Consider the following 25240-nt stretch of genomic DNA (forward strand, 5'->3'; position numbering starts at 1 on the left):
TTTTCACTCAAAATCAATAATGCCACCAATAAGAGAGAGGGAGACGGAGAGAGAGAGAATAATAAGATAAAATGGTAAAATAAAAAATACATATATACTGTAGGAGCAGAGGCTCAGGAGAGCGAGATAGATAATGAAAATCTATAACTTATGAATATTTTGGGAGGTTTTTTCTTGCTTTGCTTTGTTTTGAGTTTCACTTTTCGTGGCAATCATTGATTTCAATTTAGAGGACTACAGCTATGCAGTTTATGACTGCAAATTTAGCAGAAGAATCCAAAACACATTTATATAACTGTCCGGACGGGTATATACATAATATTACGGGCACAGAAAGAGGCAACAATAATAAGTGAACATTCAAACGTAACAGTCAACAAGACTGGCTCTGATATCTAACTACATGAATCACTTTGAATTCGTTGGAAAATTTTGATTATGATCTAGAATTATCAGAAGATTATATTAAGTTTTGAGTACACACAAAAAAAAAAAAAAAAAAAAAAAAAAGAATACAAAAAGTAGGCTTTTTTATATATACCGTATTTTTCGGACTATAAGTCGCACCTGAGTATATGTCGCATCGGTCCAAAAATACGTGATGATGAGGAAAAAAACATATATATAGTAAGTCGCACTGCACTATATGTTGCATTTATTTAGAACCAAGAGAAAACATCACCATCTACAGCCACGAGAGGGCGCTTGTCTTCAGTGTAGACTACAGGAGAACTGAGCAGCATAGAGCGCCCCCTCGCGGCTGTAGACGGTAATGTTTTCTATTGGTTCATTTCTCTTGGTTCATTTCTCTCGGTTCATGTCAAATTAATTTTGATAAATAAGTCGCACCTGACTATAAGTCGAAGGACCAGCCAAACTATGAAAAAAAGTGTGACTTATAGTCCGGAAAATACGGTACTTATGTGCTGGTGAGACTGGGCACTGTTACATAACTGATGGTGTTATATGGTCATTTATTTGTCATTGTGGTCGTACTTTGGAAGTTAAAATAAAGCATAGGCAACTTGTGCAAATTTACAGACACCAGCAGCAGTTCAATGACTTCTTATCAGACCAGACGCGATAATGATGACAAGTGTGTGTCAAATCCCGACCCAGAGAAATAATGACAGAAATCTACAGAGACCCAAATCGCCACCAATCTTCTGAAATGAGAATCTCACACAGAGCAGTTTCCGGTCATTTTCAGCTCAATTTGAATAAAGTGCTAACCTAAAACAGCTCTTTTCTGGGGTGTCTGAAGAACCCAGACATGTCGCGACCAAATGTTTGTTGGTAAACAGTATTTTCATATAGACACACACACATTACAGCACATTATAAACAGTGTCGAGAGAAACTATGTGAAAGCTTTGAAATTGGTTGGTTTTATAGATTAGCTGGTCATAAATTGTCAAGTATCACAAGTATCAACAAACATAATGTGCTTAAGATAAAAACACACAAGCATTTTTGGAAAAACAACCAATTCTAATGAGTACACACACATTTTCTTGTCACCATATGCATACAATGCTATTAAAAAAAATTGGGATTGTTAAGATTTTTTTTATAATGTTGAAAAATATATATTCTTACCATGCATTTATTTAAAAAAAAACTGAAATATTGTGAAATATTAATACAATTACTTTTTCTTTTTGAATATTTTCAAATGTAATTTATTTGGGTGATGGCAAAAGTGAATTTGCAGCATCATTACTCCAGTCTTCAGTATCATGTGATCATTCAGAAATCATTCTAATATGCTGATTTGCTGCTAAATAAATATTTATTTTTAATATCAATGTTGAAAATAGTTGAAACTATGATAACCTAAACCCCAAAAATATGAATGGTAGTATGTACCATATTAATAACAGTCATTTAAGATTTTCAGTATCATACATGTGGTGTTTCACTGGAATAATTTGCTCTAAAGTGCTCTGTTTCTTCTCTTTTGTTCTTTTTCTTCTCTCCTCTCGCCATACAACCCAGGAGGAGGCAAAGGTGTGTGTGTGTGTGTGTGTGTGTGTGTGTGACTATTTCAGGATCCCTGACACACACACACACACACTCCTCCAGTTTTTGGCCCTGGAACTGTCGGCAGGGCACGAAGATAACAATGACATCACTCACACACTGTCTGTCACATGGTCACTCATTCCAACAGTCCAAGGCATAATAGATTAATATATTTCTATCATTTAAAAAAAGAGCTTCAATGGAAACAAGAGCATCTGACCGTGTTTAAAAAGAGTTGATATGATATATGTCACAAAAATATTTATTTGTAATTGAATATCTAAATTTGAAGTATAATGCATATGAAAGTATTTTAATGTACTCCAAATTATAGTTTTACATGCACAGTAAGCCTGGAAAATCCAGTCAAGTTTAGTGTAATTAGAAGAGTTTTGCACATTTACTTTGTAATAGCTATGCATAAGAGTTAAAAATGTACTGAGAGCTCCAGGGTCAGTGAGACCTTTTCACACACTGATCCTGATATGCTCAATGTGGGTAAATGGCTCGATAAATTACAGTCACACTCTGCAAATATTTACTGTAGAATCAATAGAGCATCTGGCAGAGATCCCAATGAGTTCAGCGCAGGGGACGAGAGACTAACCAGAGCTACTACACAAGAATTTCTAGAAACAGAACAAATCTACTTATATGTGATTTCATTCCTCATTTAAAATCAGTCTTGACCTTGACACAATACAGAATAGATTTTAATAATGCATTAGTGGATTTGAATCTCGCAGGGTTGAAAGACTTATGATAAATGGTTTTAAGAGCTTAAGGAACTTAACTATTCTGAATCCATTTACAAAAAACGTTTCCAGTTTCCCAACAAATCTACGAACAGCTCTTTCGGAACAACTGAGGAAGCACTCAAAAGTATCTTTCCAAATGATATATTAAAAACAGACGTCTCCAGGTTACACATGTAACCATGGTTCCCCGAGGGGACGAGACACTGCATCGGAATGTTATGGGAAAGCCTTCAGTGTGACCATGATCTGAATCACATGTGTAATCTGTCCAATGGATGGGCAAGATGGGTGGATACAGCGGCAGCTTCTGGTAGAATGAAGGAAGAGCTCGCAGGGATGCTGTAAGTATAGCAATGAGACACAGAGTCTCGATCCCTTGGGGAACGATGGTTACATGCATAACATAAAGACGTTCCCCTTCAGGGACTTGTGTCTAAACACTATGGGAACGAGTATGCCCATGCCACGAGACTTGAAAATCCCTGCCTAGTGTGGAAGAGCACAGCAAAGTTGAGAGAAAAGGAGCCAGGAGGGGCGCAAAATGAAGGTATAGTACCTGACAAAGTAAACAGAGTTGACATCCCGCAATGTCCAGAAGGCCAACTTCTGGAGGAGTGAGCCTTGACCCCCAAAGGAAATGAGAGATCAGAGGACTCAAGGCTATGGAATAGCATCCTAACCCACCAATTAGCATAAGCTCCACCAGGCCGGAGGAACCACGGAGGAAACATGTAACTAGTGATTCTCTCCCGAAAAAGACTGACCACTGAGAGGGTAAGCAGCTAGGGCCACCACGGAAAACTTCAGGAAAACCACCACGGAAAACTTCACGGAAAACTTCAGGGTGGAGTGGGATAGGCATCAGGATGTTTTAGTCAAAGACTATCCAGCGAGAATGACGGTTTAGAAGCCTTCAGCTTGGCAGTGGCACTCTGACTCCTGATATACTGGGGAAGTACGAGAAATGACGCTCCCCAAATGAGGAAACGGACCACGGCTGGGGCTGCTCCCACCCAGTAGCCCCTGCTGACCTCATCACCCTCAATGGAGGAAGATAGGTGTGCTCTCACTTGAAAATAATTTTTCCCCCAAGTGCTTTTAGAGACCGAGGGAGAAAAAAAGGGTGAAGCCCGCTCCAGTCTCTATCAAATAATATAAACATTTTACTGGGACAGACAACAATAAATATTGAACTGACACACACAGAGCGCTTCACTGAATGACAGAAGCCACCACTGTATCCACCACACCTGTTTTTAAGCCTCCTGGTCTCGACATCACATCTCACCCATACATTAGACTGATTACAAATGTAGAGTTTCGATGCAGCTTCTGCAGTTCCTGAAGGCAAACTATTATATTCTATTCTACTGTATTCTAGAATAAAACACTTTTACAAATAATCTTGTTATAAAAGCTAAAATATTAAATTGAACAAATCCTTTTGAGAAACTGTTTTTTAAAACTCAAAAACACTTTTTTTATTGAATTCTCATGAGAACTACATCTAGGTTTGAGTCTCACCTTTACTGTGATTGTGAATCCGGAAGAGTACAAGGGGTTTTCCCGGTCCAACTGTCCACTCACTGTCAGGGATCCGCTGATGTAGTCGAGAGCAAACATGCTGTTGGTGTTACCTGATGAACAGAATAATAAAAGGAAGATGAATTTTGTGTCAATAGGGTTGAAAGATGGTTCTGTTTGCACTGAACACTGTCACATTAAACCGAAGAGTCTGTACACTCATTACACTTTGACTTTTTAGAATTTAGATATTTTAATAATTGGACGGTCTTGATTGTAAAGTGGTTAAATATCTGTGCCCAAACTCAAAGGTTCTAGGTCAATATCCTCAGAGGCGTGGGTGAAGCAGAGGGTCGTTGAGTTCCCTAATCACCATTCTGCCCTAGAGCAGGGCACTTAACCTCCGCTCCAGGGGGAACATCCCTATCGTCAGCTAAGGATTTAAAAGAATTCATCTGATTATCTCTATCCTAGAAATAAAGGCTGAACGGTATGAGAGTTTATGCCAAAAATTGTACAAATTTGCAGAGGGAATAATTCTAATAGAATCATTGTAGATCTATCTCTCAGTCTGTAAGGCTTGTTCCCCTTCAAAGGCTTTGCTTTTCTGACTTTGCTTTTTTTTAGAGAATTTGTTGCATGAAACTCTTTAAAAACTATTAATTTCCATGTAATTCTACTTCATTGCATTCCAATTTGCAGCGCAATCATGCACACTTTTGCTCATAATCTAAACTGTAATTTAAAGGCTTTCTTAATTTAATTCTGAATAACACACATAACCCTGGTTATATAATGTAAGTCAGACGTATGCTACCAAAGGCTTAGAGAAGACAGAGAGAAGGCTGAGTTATGACATTTTAATTGAACATTATGATATCAACAATTCATATATATGAAAAAATAATACAATTAAATACATGAATAATGAACTGTTCAGAATAAGACTTATAACATGCATTTACAAAATAAAAAGGAGTGACTATGTGTGTATTTATATTAGTGTATTTATATTACTCCAGCTGTGATATAAAATATCACTCATACTGCCCATAACTTCAGGATTTTAGGAGAATCGTAGATTTTCTACAAGCTCCAACACAATGATGAATATAACTGGAACGTTATGGTCATAAAGACACTTTTAATTATACAAGGTGTTACTAAATTATACTTCAATGCTTAGCTCAACAAAATACTTGTTTAAACACCAGAAACAGACAAAGAGTAAGAAACAGAAACAAAATCCTTCCTCTTCTGTACTGTGTGACAGAGAGCAGGAGTGCGGTTTGGGACTAGACCTCTCCCTGGTCGGGGATAGAGGAAAATAATATCTTCCGACTATGGGAAGAGCGGCCCTGTTAATTAATCCGTTACTCCTGAGATATCATGCTGGTTTTGGGTAATTAGTTCAGCGCTTGGCAGAAGTGGCCCAAACTTTAGGGTTATAATAGAGCACCAGACCAGCTCGCCATCCAATCCACCATTCTTTTATTATTCATCTTCCACTCAAAACATTTCATACTCCCTCAATAAACTGTTCATCTCATTAACACCATACTTTGCTTAATTATATGATATTCCAGTAATTATTTTCATTATATTTTCACATCCCTCTGTCCATCTCTCACAGCTGCAGTGTATATTCACTGCACACTAATTAAGTCCAGCAGATGCAGATGGTGCACAGAGTGACACACAATCTGTCTTCTCTAACAGTCTTCTTTTGTACTTTATGATAGATCTCACCTCTGTACAGCTCTCATCACGTACAATCATGTACTCCTAAAGATCATCAGCCCCCCCATCGTTCTGTTCGCTACCTACTCACTCCTACATTCCTCCACGTCCCCATTCACATGTAAAACCCAACCCGATCTCACAGCAATTTGTACATTTTTCGCAAGGTGGCTTATTCGTACGAATTCGTATGACCACACTCATACAAAATCATACGATTGTTGCAAAATCGTACGTATTTTTTATGAGTTGCACAATTCGTATGAATTTGTACGAATGACCTACACCTAACCCCACCCCTAAACCTAACCGTCACTGGGGTTTAGACAAATCGTATAAAATCGTACGAGTGAGGTCATACAAATTCGTACGAATAAGCCACCTCGTAAAATACGTACGAATTGGCCGTGAGATAGCGTTGGTAAAACCTTCCAACCTGCAGGTGCCACTGTAGTCCCCCCCCCAGAGCCCAACTTCGCCTATGCTCCCTACTCATCCATCACAGCTGTTTGCCATTCAGAACTGAATTAAATGGAAATGCCTTTTAATTTCCAATTCAAGCCATGCATTTAAACTCAAATTAAATTTGAATTTGAAGTCCCAAACCAGAAGCAGAACTGCAACTGGAATTCGATGTAAGAAAGTAGAAATCTAGTTTCATTAAGAAAAATCATACAACTGTTATTAATAAAAAAAACAAGGTTTGTCAAGAAAGTCTACAATTCCAGATAGTTATACAGACATACTTTTATTCTTCCTCGTTCTTCTCCTCTCGGGTGTTCAGTTATGCTATATTGGACACAGCCACACCGCTGCAGCACTGGCAGTAGATTGAGACAGAGCTTGTTGAGCATGCATGAGCAACTCAGAGCTGCCCTGCAGAGATAGCTGTGATTTATACATTCAAATAGCAATCTGAACCATCTTCGTAATGGAAATCAAACAATGGGAGTATACCCAGATTGACTTGAGAGTGCTTGAACCAAGTGAATGCATGCGCGTCTGTTAGCGTCGATATATTGGCTCCTTTGGGCATCGGCGGCCAATTAGAACACTCACTTTAATTCACTTTCCCAATTGCCCAGTGTGAAATCAAATGTCCAGCTGAGAGCCCCGCTGACCTGATGGATTATTTCAAATTAGCATGTTCGGCCGTTCACTGGAGTAAGACCATACTGATTTGAAAAGATAATCAACCTTATCTGGTAATGCAAATACATTTCTGAAGGTGAGGTGCAGACGCTGATTCATTTCATTCAGAGGTCGTGAAACGGTAATTATAAACTTAGCATGATGAAAGATTTTTGAAATATATTCTCATTATGTATCTGTGAATTAAATAAAAGTTGCATGAAATTAAAATTGTAGGAATTCAATTTTTTTTTTTTTTTCATAATATAATTATTTAAAATCAGTTTATCATTAAATATAACAATAAAAAATCTTTTCATTATTAAAATAAATTTGAAATATTATTATCATAGTAAAATTATTGCAATAAAATAAAATATATTAAAATATAATAAAATAACTAAATCAACTAAATAACTAAAATTAAATAAAGTAAAACTAACATGTAATAAATAATATAGCAATATTTCTAAAACAAATATTTAAAAGAACAAGTATAAGATTTAACTAAATAATTAAAAAGAACACAAATAAGATTTAACTATGAAACCTTATGTCTATTTACATTTATGAATTTAGCAAACACTTTTATGCAAAGTGACATACAGGGCATTGATGCTGTATATATATTTTTTACCAGTGTGTGTGTTCCCTGGGAATTGAACCCACGACCTTTTGCGCTGTTAAATTAATATAGAACATAAAAGTAAAACTTTTACAAAAAACTATGTCAACAATATTAATATAAGACCGTTCCAAACACTTTTTATGAGATGTTTTGAGAAAATTTCATTAATTAAATACATAAATAAATGACTTTTTGTAATGCAAAAACTAACAGCATTAGATAACAAAGACATAAGAAATGCTACATTTTAATGTTAAATATGTTAATAAAATCTAAGAGGGATTTTATTTATTTATTTATTTAATTACTGACTTATGTCTTGTTTAGAGCTTGATAGACATGATGAATAATAATAATAAAAAATCTGAAATGACATAAGGGTGAGTAAATAATATCAGAATATTTCTTGTATAAACTATTCCTATCAACTAGAGGAAACAAAACTCAGGTTAATAATTTAGTAACTGTACACAGAGTCAGCAGAAGAGAGCTGTGATTTAGAGACGACTACATTAACGTGATATAAGCAGACTCTTCAGAAGACCAGAATGATGCTGCGTTCAACCTGACAGAACAAAAACTCTCCCCCGCGGAGATTGACATCTCATCAACACACAGAGTGACAGCAGAGAGAATTCACTGTTGGAGAAATCAAGCTCAGCTGAAGTTGATGGAGAGAATAAAGAGGTGAGTGTGAGTGAGTGGAGCTGTGCAGGAGAGCAGATAGCTCACTCGCTCTAATCCTGCTGAGAGCTTAAGACAAGCACACCAACACACCACAGCAAACACAGAGAGCTGCTGCTAAATTACAGCACTGGGGGAACCCTTTCATTAGGCCCTTTAATGGAGTTCAATTTCTGTCTATTAGATTAACTAAATATGATTTGTTAACTATTTGATGAACAAGAGCAATATGTATTATTATTATTAGTAGTAGTAGTATTAACACTTCTAAAATAATAATATTATAGACTGTTTAAAAGTTTTTGATAATTTAATCATTTTATTTAGCAAGTATGATCAAAAGTGACAGAAAAGCATTTATAATGTTACAACAGACATATCATTCATCATAATTTCCACACAAAATATTAAGCAGCACTTCTGTTTTCAAACTAAATAATAAGGTGTCATGATTCTGCCTTCATGTCCTGACTTTTCTCTAGTCTTGAGGCAGGATCATGACAGACCCGTGTTTTGTGTACAAGCACATGGCCTTGTCTTTGGGCCATGTGCTTGTGTTGTCTCGTCCCCTTGCCCCGCCCCCTTGTTATCCTAGTCTTGTCGTGATTGCCTTATCTGTGCCACCTGTTGTGTCTTAATTAGTTCTCCTATTTAGATCCCCTAGTGTGCTCTGTCTTTTGTCGGTTCATTGTCCCTCATATGTGTTTCTACATGTCAGTCTCGTGAGATATTGTATCCTTGTAACCCCTTTAAGAAGTCTTTGTATAACCGTGAGTGTTTATTTGTAGTTAGTGTTCTCGTGTTTTGAGTCTTTGTTTATCTTGTCAACTCAGTCCTGTTAAGTTATTTTGTATCTGCCCTAGTCCTTGTTTTCCCCCTCGTGGGTTTTGTTTTCCCCTTTTTCGTGTAAATAAATCTTGTGTTGTACTTCCTGTCTGCAACTGAGTTCATCCCTAGCCCTACCACATAACATAAGGTGCATTCTATTTTAAAAATGTATATTATTGAGAAATGTTTCGGAAGCACCAACTCAGTATATTTCCTAAACATTCAACTTTGCCACCACGGTGAAAAAAGTTAAATATTAAAATAAAAATATTTCACAATTTCAGTTTTAACCATTTTTTTTTTTAGCAAATAAATGCAGCCTTGGTAAGCACAAGGGACTTTAACCCTTTAAAACCGCACGTATCATATTTGATACACGAGTTTCTAAGACATATATTGAATCAGTGAGAGCAATACTTTCTTTGAAAACCTGTTGTATCTATTTTGATACGTGTATTCTGCCATCTTGTGGAATTTCACTGTACTGCAGGCAGTAGAGGGGTGATTTTTTAACTTTTCAAAATGGCAGCTGCGATTGGATCAAGCCAGACGCTTTCGGCAGGAAAATAAAGGCTAATTTCAAGTTGTTAAGGTAAAAAATGATATTGGATTGCGCCTGATATAATTAATTTAACACTTTCTGAATTGAAATAATTCATAATTACTTAATAATTTAATCATTAAATTACAAGTAAATCGTGTTGGAAATTGTGTATCAAATTTGATACATCAGGTATTAATGGTGCTTTATGTCTAAACAGTAATGTCAAATTGTAGTAATGTTATCCACTTTATGACTACCACAGTGCAAACACACACAATATTGGGATGATTCAATTAATGGCAATTAATGACTGAAATGTCATATTAAAATATATATTGTGTTAAAAATGCACATATTAAATTTGAAACTGCAGGTATAAGGTTCTTTATCCCTGAATAGTCGTGTCAAATATTTTTTTAATGTAATCTACAATATGCCTACCACAATGTCATCTTACAATACATTTAGGTTATTTTTACAGTAACAATTCCTCTAAAATTATAATCAATATGCTGGAATCATCCATTTTTATGTGTATTTTTAGATGCCAAAAAGATTAGAGGAAGAAGAGAGAGAAAAAAAAAGCATCTTCAAAATGTAAACGGCATAATAATGGATGGCAATTCAAGTGACCTAGAGCAGTTAGAGGAAGAGGAGGAGAAGGAGGAGGAGAATGATGAGGAATGGATTCCTCAGGCCATGCATGATAATGGAAGTTCAGACACCAGTGATGAAGAAGATTATCAAGTTGAAAGTGTAGTCCAGAGCAGCATAGAAGTTGAGGTCCCAACAACACAGGACAGATTCAAATGGCAGTCGGTGAAGGATAATGCAAAAAAGAAAGAATACAGATGGAGATAAAAACAATTTCAACCTCCATCTGTCGATTTCATTGCATCTGATGAGGAAGGGACAGAAGACAGGTGTAACTGGACTCCATACATGTATTTCAAACAGTTTGTCACTGATGAAATGCTACAGGAAACGGCAGAACAAACAAATATGTACAGCGTACAAAAAGAGGGCAAGTCAGTAAACACAACTGCCAAAGAGATAGAGAAAGTTGCAATTATTGCACCAACAATCACTTCTCACATGTGTACTGTAAGAAGTGTAAGGTGCATCTTTGCCTGAACAAAGACAGAAACTGCTTTCGTGACTACCACAAAGTGAAATAAAAGGACTGGAAAAAAGATCTATGTAAAAAAAAAAAGAGAGAAAAACTGCCTAAAATGTTCTATATTTTCAAATTGTTAAAGGCATAATAGATGTTTTGGTATCTAAAATCTACACTGTTGTAAGCAAAACATTCCCTAAAAGCCTGATGTATCAAATGTGATACAAAAAATATATCATAAACAAAATAAGTTGGCAAAAAATTTTTTTTGGGATTTTGATTCAAGGATTAATAAACATCTAATTTCCAAAAATATATAATTTTCTGCCATTTTTTTAATGTGTCAGGCTTTAAAGGGTTAAAGGGACTACAAAACCCCCCCCCCAAAAAACACTAAATCTTACTGACCCCAAAAATATTATCTAATCACAATTATAATAAATAGTGAAAAACAACTTTAATTATTGTTGTTTTTGTTGGTGTTGAAAGTAACTCAAACAAGCACTGTATATAACTCCAGGCTAAATTATCAAGTCAACATGAAATCAATATTAGCTCTGTTTTTAATAAAAACTATACAACATTAAATATGATTTCACCTGCAGCAAGGATAAAAAACATTGTTTAATTCATGAAACTATCAATATTCCAGAGACCAATAGTCAGTTATTCTATTTAGCCTATTTCATGTAAATAATTTGGCATACGATAAACACACAATAAATGTATGATTTAAAAAAACATCCCCCACTTGATCCAATGTCAAATACAGATCCAGATGAGAACTACATTTCTACATTTCCATCCATGTAGTATTTGTCTTATGAAGCAGCAGTTTCCAGAAATATTCCTCATCTAATGTCGCAGCCCTATGTGTGCTGACACTCTTCCTCCCAGACAGCGCTTGTTTACCTTCTGTTTGTGAAGGCGCTGTAAAATCAATTAAAGTCACAGTCCATCATCTGCACGTCTGAGCTTAGCTGAACCTCACATTAAAGGAGAGGAATGAGACTCCACTGCCCTCAGCCTCTGTTACCGCGGCACCTGCTATCTCTCTGTTTCAGACTGATTTACTACAAGAGCTGCGTCGCCAGCCTTGATCTTAGCCATGCTAACAGAGCGACGCAAATTAGCTCACAGTTATGGGTTAGCGAACCTGCGCAGCAGATAGCCACGCTTTGTCGCATCTATCAAGTCAGTCAGGCAACAAATTAGTGGACATGCCGTGAATTAGTGAATAATTTCATTAGGCTGTCAGCGAGCAGGAGAGGAGTTGAAGTGAGGGGTGGGTTTCAGTGTCAGTGGAAATATGCTCAAAGGGGATTTCAAAATAAAAACAGCGGGTTTAAAAGACAAAATACAGCAAGAATTTGGGTGAAAAATCTGAGTCTGAACATCTTTACAACCAAATCAAGATTCACCTATTAATTCAAAAACTACAAAAAAAATTTAGGAACTGCAACCACAAGTATACAAAAAAACACACACACACACACACACTCTGTGTTGCCTTATCATATGCATTTTTATACATAGATATTTTACAGATATTTCTATGAAAACTAGGAAAGCTTCATTATAGTTCGAGCTGTGAAGTTTCGTTTGAAGTGTTTTTGAATCATTTTCTTGTTTCTTCTTCTTCCTCGCCTGTTTTTTAGATCGGGAGATTGTGGTCTCATTCAGAAAATGCATAAGAGCGCCCCCGGGTGTATAACATTGAAAAAACGGAGAGTCCGAAAATTTGGTATTTGACAGGGAAGAATTTTTTCAGGAAATCGGTCAATGTTACTTGTCTTTTGCGTGGAAAGAGTAAAAGAGGTATATGAATCTGCACAAATGTGTTAATTGTGTTCCAGTTGTTGAACCAATTTGTTTATTAAACACAACAATTAATTTAGGAATGAAATAAGTGACTGTTCTATATGTCAATCAATTAATCATTTATTCAATCGATTTGTTCAAAAGCATTAATTTATTCAGTAACTCTACTGCTATTCGTTGCCAGAAGACACACAACAAGTTAATTGTTTGGAACTATTTTGACTGCGGAGCAAAAACACACATTTTCAGTTTACACATAAAATTGTAAAATGACAATTTCACACTTAAATATCTTACTATGTCAACACGTTCTCACTCCCATCTCGTCACATTCTGACACTTGGTCAGGACACCTTTAGTGTCGCATTTTGAAGCTCAAGGTACCCCATTAGCATCACATTTCGACGTGCAAGGTCCTCCATTGTTTTCAGTTGTTTTTCTTATTTTAACAGTTCGTATGCATTTGTAAAAAACAGAAATAATTTGATATAAATTATACTTTCATTTGAGCATCTACGTAGGGTTTGACTTACCTAAGGTAAGGCTTCTTCTGTGGGCAATTTCCCAATTTTCCAAATTCGCAGTAGGCCTACCTTTCGTGTCGGAATATTGATGCAAAAAGGTTTCTTATTTAAAGCAATAGAGGACCCTGCACATCAAAAAATTATGCTAAAGGGGTACCCTGTGCATAAAAATTGACACCAAGTTATCCTGACCAAGCATCAATATATGAAGAGTTGGGAGTAAGAACGTGTTGACCATGTTTGTGTGCCTCATTAAAGTGGTATCTTAACATCTAGGTGTGCAAGATATCATTATCAACATGACTGTGCAGTCAAAGGTAAACTGAGATAATAAGAAGTATATTAACAATCATGTTCAGATGAGGATTCACGGTGACCCATGATCCACAATGCTGTGTGTGGCGCACCTGAGCATGCTTTGACATGGTCTGACAGAAAATCTATTTCACATCACTGATAATAAGTTGGATGAATGAAAAACAAACATGCTATGTCAGGGGAATAATTGAAAATGAAACAATGGGAATGTTTTTTGTTCTTAAGGGGGTCTGGGACTATCCCAGCCCTACCCTCTCAATGTAAGGGTTCTGCATTTTGCTATTCATCGCAACAGCTCCAATGCTTGACAAAGAACAGTGCCACGTACCTATCATTGTTTCCTCCTGGAACATTTGAAACAAACACCTGCTAACTAGTGCCAGAGTTCCCATCTCCCCTGGCACAAACAGTTACGGCTTCATGTTCGCACGTCTGCTGTAATAGTGTCTCAGCGTAACGCGTTTGTGCAATAAACGAGGGCAGAGGGTGGGCATGTTGACAGAGGCTGGGGCACAGGAGATTAACCCCGGGCAAGGCCTGTCTGTAGTCACTGAGTACTGGGCCTATGCCAGTCCATTGTTGGCCAGAGAATAGGGTGACGGTGGGGCCACTGCAGGCGGAGAAGGGAGCACAGCCTTCTTGGTAATTATGGAGGATTGGGGGCAAAAGGTGTAGAGAGGAGGGGGCAGAATAAAGCTGTTGAGGGGATAAAATTGAGTCCTGACAAACGTGACGGGGTACAGGTATGTTTGTGTAGCTACATGTGTGACACTCTTGCATAGGCTATTTACCTATTTAAAAGGACAAAAAAGCACATTATTTTACATGAAACAAATGGGCATTTCATTGTGTATTATACATATTGCGCATTTAGTAAAAAAAAAAAATACTATAAAAAAATACATCTGAATTAGAATTATTTTGTAACATTTGAAATGCCTTTATCATCACTTTTGAACAGATTAATGTTAAGCATCCTTGTTAAATAAAATTACAGTTTTTTATTGAATTTCTATAAAATAATATATGAAAATGAAAAAAAAAGATGTGAAAGTGACGTGAGGCCAAATATGGTGAGCTATACTCAGAATTAGTGCTCTGCATTTATCCCATTCAAAGTGCACACACACACACAACAGTGAACACACACACAAACTCAGAGCAGTGGGCAGCCGTTTTTTGCTGCAGCACCCGGTGAACATTTGGGGGTTGGGTGCCTTGCTCAAGGGCACCTCAGTCGTGGTATTGAAGGTGGAAGAGAGCGCTGTACATTCACTCCCCCCACCGACGATCGCTACTGGTATGAGACTCGAACCCACAACCTTAGGGTTATGATTCTGACTCTCTAACCATTAGGCCATGACTTCCCAATTCACACAACTCAATTCATCCAACAATTCACTCAACTCAGGATTTCGATTTGATATCCTCCATTGAAAATGTATGTATACGGTATACTGTCCATGTCCAGAAAGGTAATAAAAACATCATCAAAGTAGTCCATGTGACATCAGAGGGTCAGTTAGAATTTGTTTAAGCATTGAAAATATATTTTGATCCAAAAAAAAAAATAAAATACAATTTTATTCAGCATTGTCTTCTCTTCCGGACTCTTCTGGACTACTTTGAAGATGTTTTTCTAACCTTCTGGACATGGACAGTATACCGTACACACAGCTTCAATGGAGGGACAGAAAGCTCTCGGACTAAATCTAAAATATCTTAAACTGTGTTCCGTAGATGAACAGAGGTCTTACGGGTTTGGAACGACATAAGGGTGAATTTTAATGACATACTTTTCATTTTTGGTTGAACTTCAGTTTTGTCAAACTATACATAAAAAAATCAGCATGAAACTGAAACAGTAGACGAGCTGAATGAGACAGATTCACTCTCTGCCATCAGGTAGCGCTTAAAGCATTTCCTTGCTGTTGTTGTTTTTTTTGCTGTAAACAATGCAGCGCTGCACTTATGAACTTTAATATGCATTATACAGAGGCAAGATAAAAATAAATAAGTGCCATCTAAAGTTCCTCTCAGACATACATTCATATTAACTCCTACCCCTAGCTGAATCGTGATTTGTTTAGCAAATCAACTGATTTGGATCATCACATATTTTAATCAATTTTCAACCGGCTTGCGGTTAATCGTTACATCCCTTTATATAAATATAATAAATATAGTAAAAAAGTACTTCTAATAATCAAATAAATGCAGGCTTGGAGAGCAATAGAGAATTCTTTAAAAAAACATTACATATCTTACGGTTTAAAAACTTTTGACTGGTAGTATATACTATTTTGCATATGAAATCTTAGAAAGGTTAAGTGCCATGAATTTAACAGAAATGAAAACAAGGCTGTGAGGGATAGACACACACCGTATAAACGTAGTTTTCACCAACCCAAAACTTTCAAATCTCTTTTACGGAGTTTTTTTGTCTACGAAAAGTTTTTTTCAGAAAGATGTTTTGTCAGCTGAATGCTATGTACTTCCACCCCTCATTTTCATTCTTCTCAAAAAATTTAATATAGTGCTACCCTGACTAAGGTCTATTCAAGTTTTGAACAAAGTCAGGGACTAAAAGCCACCAAACTAAAGCTGCATATCTATAGCAGGTGGAACAGAGGTCGTTCTCATTGTGACCCGCCCCTTCACTGATCACCATCCAATCAGTGAGACAGAGAGTGCTGAGTGACAGCTGCTCAGCGATTGGTCATCCATGAGGGTTCAAAGCAGCCATGATGGCTCTAAATTGCTTTGTGTGCTTCAGTGGCTTGACCAAACTGCCAATATACTGTGACAGCCGTTGGCTATATGGACCACTGCGCCCTCACCTGTCACCCACACCTGTGTAGGACGAGACTCCACAATACACCCAAACACACAATTCACACAGCCATTTTTCTAAACCTAAGACACAGACCTTTGTCAGGACATACACAAACAGTTCAACACTAAGAGGAAATGCACATACAAATGAAGGAACACATAAAGCTTAACAATGGAGTGTTTGACAGCAAGGGAGTCATGTACTAAATCTGTTTGGAAACTAATTTACCAAGCAACTGATATGAAACATCACATCATTATTATGATAAGATTTTTTATGTCTCCCGGGCTGCATTTATTTGATAAAAGCACTAATATTGTAAAATATTTTTGCAATTTAAATTAACAGTTTACTATTTGAAAATAATTGAAAACTAAATGTATTCCTTTGATGACAAAGCTGAGTTTTTTGCATTATAACTCCAGTCTTCAGTGTCGCATGATCTTTCAGAAATATGCTGATTTGCTGCTCAAGAAACTTTTCTTATTATTATCAATGTTGAAATATTTTCAGGATTCTATATATTTCAGGATTCTAACATTATACATGTCTTCACTGTCACTTTTGATCAATTTATTGCATCCTTGCTGAATAAAAATACTATTTTATATATAATAAATAAATCTTACTGACTCCAAACTTTTCAAGGTAAAGTATGATAATAATAATTTATTTTTTCCATCTTTATCTTTTCCTTTTGGTATAGGCACAACTAACATCCACAAACTGGATCACACAAAAACAAATGTTTGTATGTATGTATGAATGTGTCGAGTGAAAATACTAGAGCAGGAGTCTTTGAAGTATTGTAGTCATCACTATTTCAAGATGCTTGAATTAACTTTTTCATTCAATGGACTGAGTGTGTGTGTGTGTGTGTGTGTGTGTGTGTGTGTGTGTGTGTGTGTTTGCTGGGGTTTTCACATTACCGCTAGTAGTGAGCTGGAAAATGAGAAGCTAAAGCAACCACAACTCACACACATGCAAACACACTGTATACATATACAAACACATTTGGTTTTTCATTCATGGTGAAGCCTTCTGAGGTTGTGTCGTATTTACAAAAATGACTGTGTTGAAAAATGCAGACAAATCAGTCATGTTCTGAATCAGAACAGCTGCCATCACTGTCTAGCAAAAACAGTCTAGAGTTGTATAGAGTCACATTATAGTTTCAAGCTTGTTGAAATTTTTTTTGTTGTTGTTGAAAGAATTAAATGAACAATATATTTTTATCAAATATAAAAAATACAATAGCAAAAAAAAGACATTTATTTGATTTAATATTTTAAAATACATAAGAAAATATAATATCAAGCATCAAGCTACATATGTGTGTGTGTGTGTGTGTGCGTGCGTGCGTGCATGTGTGTGTGTGTGCGCGTGTGTATGGGTGTGTGTGTGTGTATAGTTTTATTTACTTTTTTATTATTTTTATATATTTTGGCCCCACATCCATAAATGTTTTTGTTGTCAGTCCAAAAAAAATTTAGTAGGTCAAATAAACAATCTAACCTTTTTACAAAATACAGCAAAGAAAACTTAAAATGTAATGACAAATACAGTTTTAGTAAATATACAAATACAAAGAAAAAATAAAAATGTACATTTCTTTATTTTAATATTTTTAAGAGCATTATAAAATAAATATCATCAAAAATACATTTTATTTTTATCTATGCATTTTTTTTATATTTGCATTAAATGCTATGTTTTCTTGTTTTGAAAATAAATGTGTGTGTATATATATATATATATATATATATATATATATATATATATATATATATATATACACACACACACACACACACACACACACACACACACACACACACACATGCACCCTGGTACATGTATTTAAAAGGCATTTATTTCATACTAAGTATAGTTCAAATCTCATGTTTACTGACATAATGCAAAAAAATTTTAATCATCTGTGCACAACGCACATTTCTTAATATTAAGCCTAAAATGTGTTTTAACATGTTCTATTGATGAGGATTGTATGGTCTTTGAATAATATCGGCCAGTAGTGTATACTTCAAATAGTTTAACTTTAGCACAATTTAATATACTTCTGTATATCTTTAGCACTACTTCCACACAATTAAAGTGCATTAAGCACAAAATTTCCCTAGTGGTTCCAATTTAACAGACTTTATGTATACCAGGTTAGCACGTTAAAAGTACAATTGCAGACTACTTTTTATAAAACACATAAATATGTAGATTTATTTGTAGTATACTTTCTAAGCAAGACATTCTTTTCTAGTCAGTGGGCGGTTCTTTGCAAAACAGTTCACAAACTTTAGTCAAAAGCCTGGCTATGCAAAACCTACAAGTGGAAACCCACCACACGCTGCTGAAAGCTCTGAAATTAAAATGTTATAAAATATTCACATTGTGTTTGTGCAGCAGTCTCTCCGGACCATCAGCCAACACTTATCGAAATTCTGCCCGCCTCGTTCTCAGAAAAACACACCCGGATGAAAAGAGAGAGGGGCTCAAACACGTGTAGCTATTATAAGAGAAAGACGAGTGCATAATCTGATGTGTGCGATCGAGTGTGTGATGAGACAAACGATTCTCTCTCTCTCTTTCTCACACACACACACGCAGACAGACGCACACACTCCGTCAATGTTTAATCACCGTGAACCTACGTGCACCGCTTTCGCAACCGCTCACACAATAGCAACAGGAAAGCACTAATGTTGGGACGTGGTTCGAGGGTTTGGGATATGTTCCGGGCTTTGGTGATTAAAAGATTGTGTTTTCTCCAGGCTAATGCACTGCGTTATGAGAGCGTCTATGTAATGAGAATAATTTCAGAGCATTAGGAAAGACATCACAGAGTCTCGAGCGACTTCCAGACAAATTCGAGCCACACGTAAATGCATATAAACAAGCACACTCACATGGGAACATGGGCAAAAAGAGCTGATATTTATGCCCTCATTATAATTATGCTTTCATACAGGCGAACACACACACGTAGTGATGTGCAGTTGATAGTCCTTTGCATACGTTCTTTTGTTACGGAGCGATATAACAGCCAGAGACCCTGGCAACGTTTTTTAATCGACACGTTTTCTTCTGAACTAACAAATAGATGTTAACAATAACCTGCATTACAATACAATGAATATAGAAGGTAATACTTTCAATCTGAACAAACATCTACTTCAAAAGAATGATAACACACTGAATAGATGACTCTGTGCTGTCAAATGGCAGTTTGTCTGTCTCTACAGAGGATTTATTCAAGTCTATAGTTGACCTGAATGACTTCTATTACCTATTCTATTACCGATTTAATCAAACCCCTTGAAAAGGACATGACCAGCTTTCACAGGTTTTAAGGGGAACTTAATGGTATTTTACTGAAAGCATGAACCTTAAGGAACATGAGTGTCCAAAACAAGTCAAAGCAAAAGTTATTTACTATATGAATGAATAAAGAATTCAATTAAGAACATATATATTACTTTTTGATTTGTAACCATCTAGCTTAAAATGAGAAGAGAAAATAATCAAATGATATGAATTATCTTTTAAAGCAGAAAACGGCCAACAGTATAACAAAACCTCACCTATCAAAATAAAATAAAATAAAATAAAATAAAAAGCTGTGTATTCTTGAAAACTGAAAATCTTGGCAGGTAAAAAATAAAATAAAATAAAATAAAATAAAATAAAAAGCTAAGCATTCTGGAGAATTTAAATTTTTTGGAGTCAACTTCTAAATTTCTATAATTGCATTATATTATAGTAGATGTCTTTGTGTAATATTTAATTAAAAAACAAATATTTTATATTTGTATATAATACTCCAAACACTCTGGATTTATGGTTTAAAAATGAAGTCAATGAGACTAAGTCCTAATAGACGATTGTATAAAACAGGAGCAAATTGTGAAGTTTTTACGTGTTATGAATCGCCAGAGTAATATCTTTAAAAGTCAAATGATAACCAAATCATAACCTTCTATAATGAACAAACAGTCCTAAACAAAGGTCAGATAGATTTACCACACAATCACCAAACCATCTACTCTACACAGCATTTACAGCAAACAAAATAATACAAATCTTTCCCCGTTTTATATAGGCGGACAGAAACCATCTGATTTTATCAGACATGAAAAGCTGTTTTATGGATTATATGACATAATACAATCAATACACTCACATAACAAATGCAGAATCCAGATTAGTGACAAATACACTGATCAGAGTGTGACAGTGAAATTAACCGCTAACTCTGACTCGGACAAGAGTGACATTTGAAGTCTATTTTAACCAAACACTTTACCAACTGGCACTAAAGCAAATCTTAACAGATATTAATAAGCAGAAAAATACAATCCTATCAATAATCTAACTATCCATTTTACTCTAATCAATTTTAATGATTTCATCCACCTGAGCCATGAGGGAACCATGAACGTTTTGAAAGTATTGAGTGTAATGTCGATAGCAAATGAAGCTTTTAAGAGTAATAGGAAGAGAATTTAATGATTCTGATTCCACTCAGCAATTCTTGTTCTCTAATGATTCCATGAACAATTCTTTTAGTAATTTTTTGGATGAACAAATGGATGATATTTGGAAATTGCATATTGTAAAATGATAGGACCATTTCAGAATTCAGCAGAACAGAAAAAAACAAATGGGAAATAAACACTAAATGTGGTTCATATTCCACAGTTATTGCATCTAGCAACCTTTCACTTCTCATTATCTTTTCTAATCCAATACCTAGGATTTAGCATGCTTGAGGCATTTCATCTGTGACAAAAAGTCAAAAGGCATCTTTGCACTGCAAACACAGCTGCTTGGAAGGTGATCGTTCATTCTTGCGCACAGTGGACAGAGAAGAAGATGCTGATCACGATATCAGTAAAGTTTAAGGTGACTCATGCGTATATTGCATATTTTATGCATATTTATGCATATCTTACAGCGTTCAGTCTACATCACTGGAAGAATGCAGATTTTCCAAAACCATCAATTGAACAGAACATTGTGGAAATCATTTGGATTAAATGTTTTTTTTTTGTTTTTTTTTAAAGCATCCATTCTCAAAAAACGAACAGGCTCTAAAGGGCAAAGGGTCCAGCTGTCAGGACATCTTGGCAGTAAATGAATAAAGAATAAAAGGTGTTCATTGTCTGTACTTCAGGCCAGAGGAGTGACCCATCTGACAACCTGTCAACCCTCACATATACACACTCATTCAATATACACACCACCAGCCTCATCTGAAATTAAAGACCCATCTCTTACACACACACACAGATATTTCATTATTAACTAGAGCTTATTGTAACCCAGGTCACAGGGTTCACTATCGATCAGAGAGCTCAGGCCTCAAGGGGAATAATCAAACCCAGAGAGATAGATTGGAAACTTTGATCTCTCTGCTCAAAGTGTCAAGTGCATTCTTTAAAAAAGATCCACAGATGATTGAGCTTATTGAACTTTTCGGTTTGGTCGCGTGTGCAATTGAATGTGAGGATATAAGTACTAGCTGATGTCTTCTGGAATATAAAAGATTGAAAATATGTGTTCAACAAATGATTATGATTTCAAGGTCAACTAGATTTGCGTGACCTGCTTTGCTGTTTTGATTCAGTCACTGTGCATGAGAATCAGTGCACAACAAAAATTTAAAATCATATATACTGTACAGTAAAAAGACGCAAGAAAGCAAAGACCAATCAAAATCCAAAATGCAAATATCTGTAAGAAAGAATACCAATCTATGTCCACATTTGCAACCAAAAATGCATGTCACATGACCATTCATGCAGATACAACAATAAGCATCAGGGTTGCCAGGTTTTCACAACAATACCTCCCCCATTGGTAATCAAAAAGTGCCCAAAACTAGCCAAATGGCATTTAGAGGGGGTCCCCCGGTAAAAAAACAGTTTGGTCCGTTTACACTGAAACACAACCAAGAGTTTTCAAACTAAAATGGGGTCTGCAGTGTTTTTAAAAGTCTCAGAGTAATGTCAACACACTAGTGTAAATGTAGCCTCTATCAATGTAGGTCAAGTTCATTTCGTACAGTATACAAAATATGTTTACAAAACAGCAGCCGAAAACAGCACAATTTAAGGGGATAGTTCACCCAAAAATTCTGTTATTAACTACTCACCCTAATCTCATTCCAAACTTATAAGACCTTCGTTCATATTCTGAACGTGAATTAAGATATTTTTGATGAAATCCATGAGCTTTCTGACCCAGCAATGCAAATACCACATACAAGGACATCCGCAAAATAGTCCATGTGACATCAGTGGTTCAACCGTAATGTTATGAAGCTATGAGAATACTTTTTGATAGCAAGAATGGAGGTCTAATGGGTTTGGAACAACATGAGAGTGAGTAATTAGTGACATAATTTTTATTTTTGGGTAAAGTATCCCTTTAAGGCAAAAAATCTGAATTTTAAAGGGAAAATCCCCTGCAATGGAAAGCTTGAATATTGTTAAGCATTTGAAATGTGGAATTTCAGTACTTAAGAAGTGCAGCTTTGTACACACATGAAATAATGCTTGTGGATCCGGTTCTGTTGTGAAAATCTCACTGCACTGTTTAGGTACTACAAACTTCTGTAGACGACATTAAGCCATTCATCTGAAACTGTGACATGATAAGATCCTATTAAAGATCAGACTTAGATGGCAAAATAAAAGAATATAAGCTGATCTGTATGTCTTCATCACATATCACGTCTCTGCAGGTGGCACGCTGTTGTGAGCAGACTTGTGCGTGAACAGGCAATGGATTTTTAAGTACTCTACACAGACAGTGAGTGAGTATTGTAGAAACCTTTCAGTGCACGTGTGTGAAAGAGAGAGAGAGAGAGAGATGGAGATTATCAGAGGAACAAGTTTATAATTGGAAAGCTGAAGAGAGTGTTATTGTTCCAGTGATAAGCATCTTTAATTCAAAGGATATACATTATATGTAGCCAGCACATGTGTTCAGGCCCATTCACACCAGGGACAATAACCAGTCCCTCCAGAAAAACGCAGATTTTTTTTGCGATTGTTTCGGACAAATATCCTTGATTTTGCGGCACGTTTTCTTAAAAAAATGCGATGAAATTGCGTAAACTTCTCTTACTGCAACGAAAATTATTTTACATACTACTAATATAATTACAACTGTAAGTTTTTGGTACTGTTCTGTAACAAAAAAGTGCAATCTTACAACTTTAAAGTTGCATCAACTTCTTAATGAAACTACAACAGTGTTAGTAGCCTGCAATGAATGTCGCAAAATTCAATGTAATGTGCACATTGAAAATGTAGTCCAAGCCGATCACGTCTCCGCCCCCTCTCGCAATGTCAATCACTGTGTGAACAGGGGGCTTGCAGAAGGTCGAGAGACTCAATACTCAAGAAGAGGATTCAAGTGAGAGAACATGGACAAGACAGATGGTCAGTGTACGTTTTGATAATTTCGGTTTATGGCTTCAATATTTCATTCGCACATGTGGGCGAAGCTGAAACGCTGCTTTCATCTGATGGGTCGAATCGCTCCACCTTCAGCGCGGTCTTTTCATTCTTTCAGACAGAATAAGAGTCAGTGCGAGTGAAGCCGTGTAATATCTGAAACTACCACTCACTGTTAATTAGCATAATATTTGAATCAGATGTAGCTGGGCACATAATTCATGAGACCTGTAAAATATTTCTAGGTTGTAGTATTGTATAAATATTGTCCCACGGATAAATACAGTGCAAATAGTTCTTATAATTATACAAGTAAAAGCCATGCTTGCAGAGGTTCTGCGCGATCCTCCATCTAAAATCTCGCCTAGGACACCAGCAGAGCCTGGGCTGGAGAAATGGCTGCTAAAATTTCAGCTTTGCATCACAGGAATAAATTACATGAAAAGAAAATATAATATACATTAAAAGAAATATAATATCAATAAATAACCCAATAACAGGAATTTGTTATTTAAGGATACTTAAATAACAAATTCCAATTAGTTCCAAAGGTTCTAATTATTTTTGTTCTGAAACGGTCAGAATGACAAATAAATATATTTATATTTGTGATGCTGTTAAAAATAACATTGTTGACTTTTTGTGTGTGCATGCATGATCTAGTCACATCTACTCTATACACATGTGTATACAATATATATCTAGATATTGTACCCTAAATATCTCATCTTGCTTAGTCAACTTGGTGAAAAGAACCAGATTAGTCTGCAAGCTGTCCATTGCTCACAGTAGTCCAGTGTGTGTGTGTGTGTGTGTGTGTGTTTATATTTCTTGAAGTTTATGAGATGCTCCTAAACTGGCATCTGCACACATCAACGGAATCTCTCCGGGTGGAATCTCAGCATTGGTGAGAGTCCAGTTCCCTACGTAAGAAAAGTGTAAATCAAAGGGAACTGAAACTTTCCATGAGGTTTCCATGGTAACATTCAGCTTCAGCGTCACTATGTAGATCTGTACCTTTTGGGAATTCCAGCTCACGTCTGCTTCTGAAAGAGCAGGGTGATTTAATGAGGCTTTAACTTTGGCCCTTTAAAGCCACCATAGCTGCAGGGGCTGTTAGCCATATCTGTGAGAGCTGTGGTTCATGAACCCTGCTGGGCTAAAGCTCAGGACAGTGTTCTCCCAGGGCACGTTATAATGGATTCTACAGGCATGAGAGCATGCTGAAGACCTTCACAAGTTCCTCTGTCTCTCTCTCTCACACACACACACACACACACACAC

General features: G+C 36.1%; 1 protein-coding gene across 2 annotated transcripts in view; it reads right to left on the reverse strand.

The window, feature by feature from the left end:
- The window catches only part of cdh23 (cadherin-related 23), a 226438-nt gene that overhangs the window by 99323 nt on the left and 101875 nt on the right, over positions 1-25240 (reverse strand). For both annotated transcript variants that reach the window (XR_008156620.1, XM_052573041.1), the window contains exon 10: positions 4308-4420. Coding sequence is in view for 1 of the 2 variants with exons in the window: in XM_052573041.1 (XP_052429001.1) it covers positions 4308-4420 (113 nt within the window). In the remaining variant the exon portion in view is untranslated. The remainder of the gene's footprint in view (positions 1-4307; positions 4421-25240) is intronic.

Source organism: Carassius gibelio, chromosome B13 (genome assembly GCF_023724105.1).
Source record: "Carassius gibelio isolate Cgi1373 ecotype wild population from Czech Republic chromosome B13, carGib1.2-hapl.c, whole genome shotgun sequence".
Lineage (NCBI taxonomy): Eukaryota > Metazoa > Chordata > Actinopteri > Cypriniformes > Cyprinidae > Carassius > Carassius gibelio.